This window comes from Cebus imitator, unplaced genomic scaffold (genome assembly GCF_001604975.1).
Source record: "Cebus imitator isolate Cc_AM_T3 unplaced genomic scaffold, Cebus_imitator-1.0 Scaffold181, whole genome shotgun sequence".
Taxonomy (NCBI): domain Eukaryota; kingdom Metazoa; phylum Chordata; class Mammalia; order Primates; family Cebidae; genus Cebus; species Cebus imitator.
Window position 1 is genome coordinate 587,507 of NW_016107496.1, and position 3,294 is coordinate 590,800.

Genomic DNA, 3,294 nt, shown 5'->3' on the forward strand with positions numbered 1-3,294 from the left:
AAAAAAAAAAAAAGAAAGAAAGAAAGAAAGAAAAGAAAAAGAAAAAGAAAAAGAAAAAAAGTTGACTAGAAGAAATTAACTTGAGAGGGAAACTCTGAAGAACTCATCATGTATATATATGTGCAAAAAAAATATCTGTACCAATAACTTTCAAGTACAACTCATGAAATCATACCCTACCTAGAGAAAAATGATAGCCCAAAAGAACAGGGATAAAAAATCTTTATTTTCATATTTTCTAAACTTTTAAAGGCAGCCTATGTGATGAAAATAACAGATAATAACATCATCAGAGTCGCCCATGCAACCACTAAAGCTTCAGTTCTCCCACTGTCACTCTGATGTTCTGAACACTAGTTACCAATTTTAAAAATAAATGCTGTTACAGACCACAACAATAAATAGAAGGAAAAACATTATTTATCTATAGTTTTTTATAATTTTTGAAGGTAAATCAGCAAAACTTAAAAAGCAAATCATGAACCCTAGAATGAAAAGAAAAAAAAATCCACTAATTGCTACGTCAAAGGTCAGCTGTACTACCTGCATTTGTTATATGGAATAGGCAAGGTTAAACTCAGTCTACAACTATAATCTAGAAACAGATGGATACTACAAAAACTTTCCCAAGTAATTTTCTTCCTATTTCCTATTTAGCAAATTTTTAAAATCATATTATTTTATTGCATAATTTTTTTAAAAAGTTTCAAAGGAAAATAAACTTACCTAAAGTCTGCAAAATTATGCTTTCTAAAATGACCAGATCTTGAACTTGTTGCAAATAAGCCTAAAAGTGAAAAGACAGAAATTATTTCCCACAAAGGCACAATAAACAATTCTAACACTCCCTCCCAGGAAACCAAAACAATAAAAGATATGAATGGAGATAGGAAGTAGAGTTAAGAACTGAAATACAATCTTTATCCCTTATGCCCATTCAGTGAAGATTTTCTTATTAAAAAAAAAAAAAAAAAAGGCAGTACACTGAGAGACATACTTTATTCATATATGGCTACAGGAAAAGCACTAGATATTTGGTTTATTTTTTTTTTTTTTTTTTTTTTTTCTTTCTCTTTTTTCTTTCTTTGGTTCATTTTCAGACTAACTTTAGGTTTTACGGTTCATGTGATTCAGATACAAGAAAATTTAAAGCATATGTTTTTCTTTTTTTTTCTTTTTGAGACAGAGTCTCACTCAGCTGCCCAGGCTAGAGTGCAGCGGCATGATCGCAGCTCACTGCAACCTCCACCTCCCAGGTTCAAGCAATTCTCCTGCCTCAGCCTCCCGAGTAGCTGGGATTACAGATACCTTCCACCATGCCTGGCTAATTTTTGTGTATTTAGTAGAGACGGGTTTCACCGTGTTGGCAAAGCTAGCCTCGAACTCCTGACTTCAGGTGATCCACCCACCTCAGCAAAGCACTAGGATTATAGGTGTGAGCCACCATGCCCAGCTGTAAAGTATATATTTTTCAACATCACCAAAATACATTTGCAGAACCTTCCTACAGTACTGTAAGCATTTAACTGATATCAAACATTTGACTCCTATTAGACCTTCCCCTCTGGGACCATGCTAGGTTTCTAAAAAGTAACAGAAGAGTTCAAAGGAAAAGGTAATAAAAAAATGTTCTCAGGTACATGCCAGCCAAAACTATAGCAACCAGCCACATGTAGCCATTCATCACTTGAAATGTAGCTAGTCTAAATTGACATGTGCTATAACCATAAAATACACTGGATTTTTAAGACAGTTAAAAAATAAAAAAATGGGCCAGGCACGGTGGCTCATGCCTGTAATCCCAGCACTTTGGGAGGCTGAGGTGGGTAGGTCACGAGGTCAGGAGTTCAAGACTAGCCTGCCCAAGATGGTGAAATCCTGTCTCTACTAAAACCACTTAGCTGGGTGTGGTGGCACGTGCCTGTAATCCCAGGGAGTCCGATGCAGAGAATTGCTTGAACTTTGGAGGTGGCAGTTGCAGTGAGCCAAGACTATGCTACTGCACTCCAACCTGGGCAACAAAGCAAGACTCCTTCTCAAAAAAATAAAAAATAATGAAAAATTAAAAATGTAGCTGGGCATGGTTGCTCACATCTAGAATCCTAACACTTTGGGAGGCCAGGGTGGGAGGATTCTTCAAAGGCCAAGAGTTCAAGACCAGCCTGGGCAACATGGTGAGACTCCCCCATCTCTACAAAAAAAATTAAAAATGAACTGAGAGTGGCGGCATGCAGCTATAGTACTAGCTACTTGGGTGGGTGAGGTGAAACAATCACCTCGGCCCAGGTGTATGAGGCTGTAGTGGGCTACAATCTTGCTACTACACTCTAACATAGGCAACAAAGCGAGATTCTGTCTCAAAGAAAACAGCTGGGCACAGTGGCTCATGCCTGTAATCCCAACATTTCGGGAGGCTGAGGTGGGCAGATCACTTGAGTCCACGAGATTGAGACCAGCCTGGGAAACATAGCAAGACCCTGTCTCTACCAAAAATACAAAAAATTAGCTGGGCATCATGGTGCGCACCTATAGTCCTAACTACTTTGAGAGCTGAGGCGGGAAGATCAATTGAGCCCAGGAAGTTGAGGCTGCAGTGAGCCTTGGTCACACCACCACACTCCAGCATGGGCAGCAAAGCAAGACCTGCCTCAAAAAAGAAAAAAAAAAAAAAAAAAAAAAAAGGCTAAGCACAGTGGCTCACGCTTGTAATACCAGCACTTTGGGAGGCAGAAGTGGGCAGATCACTTGAGGCCAAGAGATCGGGACCAGCCTGGCCAACATAGCGAAATCTTGTCTCTACTAAAAATACCAAAAATTAGCAGGGCATGGTGGCGCATGCCTGTAATTGCAGTTACTCCAGAGGCTGAGGCAGGAGAATAGCTTGAACCCAGGAGGTGAAGGTTGCAGTAAGCTGAGATTGCACCACTGCACTCCAGCCTATGTGACACAGCGAGAGTTGGTCTCAAAAAAAGAAAAGGAAAGAATGTAAAATAACCCATTAGTAACTTTTTAACATTCATTATATGCTAAAATGCCAATGTATTGAATATACTGGGTTAAATATATGTATTACATGTTAAATAGATATTGTATTATACATTTGTTAAATATAGCCTGTATTTTACATATTGGACATTGTATTATATATATAGTTTCCTTTTAAAAAATAGATTTTAGCCGGGCGCGGTGGCTCACGCTTGTAATCCCAGCACTTTGGGAGGCCGAGGCGGGTGGATCACGAGGTCAAGAGATCGAGACCATCCTGGTCAACATGGTGAAACCCCGTCTCTACTA

General features: G+C 39.1%; 1 protein-coding gene across 2 annotated transcripts in view; it reads right to left on the minus strand.

Moving 5' to 3' along the window:
• Window positions 1-3,294, minus strand: part of CCNT1 (cyclin T1) — a 24,730-nt gene that overhangs the window by 8,684 nt on the left and 12,752 nt on the right. For both annotated transcript variants that reach the window (XR_001830157.2, XM_017545706.2), the window contains exon 4: window positions 727-787. Coding sequence is in view for 1 of the 2 variants with exons in the window: in XM_017545706.2 (XP_017401195.1) it covers window positions 727-787 (61 nt within the window). In the remaining variant the exon portion in view is untranslated. The remainder of the gene's footprint in view (window positions 1-726; window positions 788-3,294) is intronic.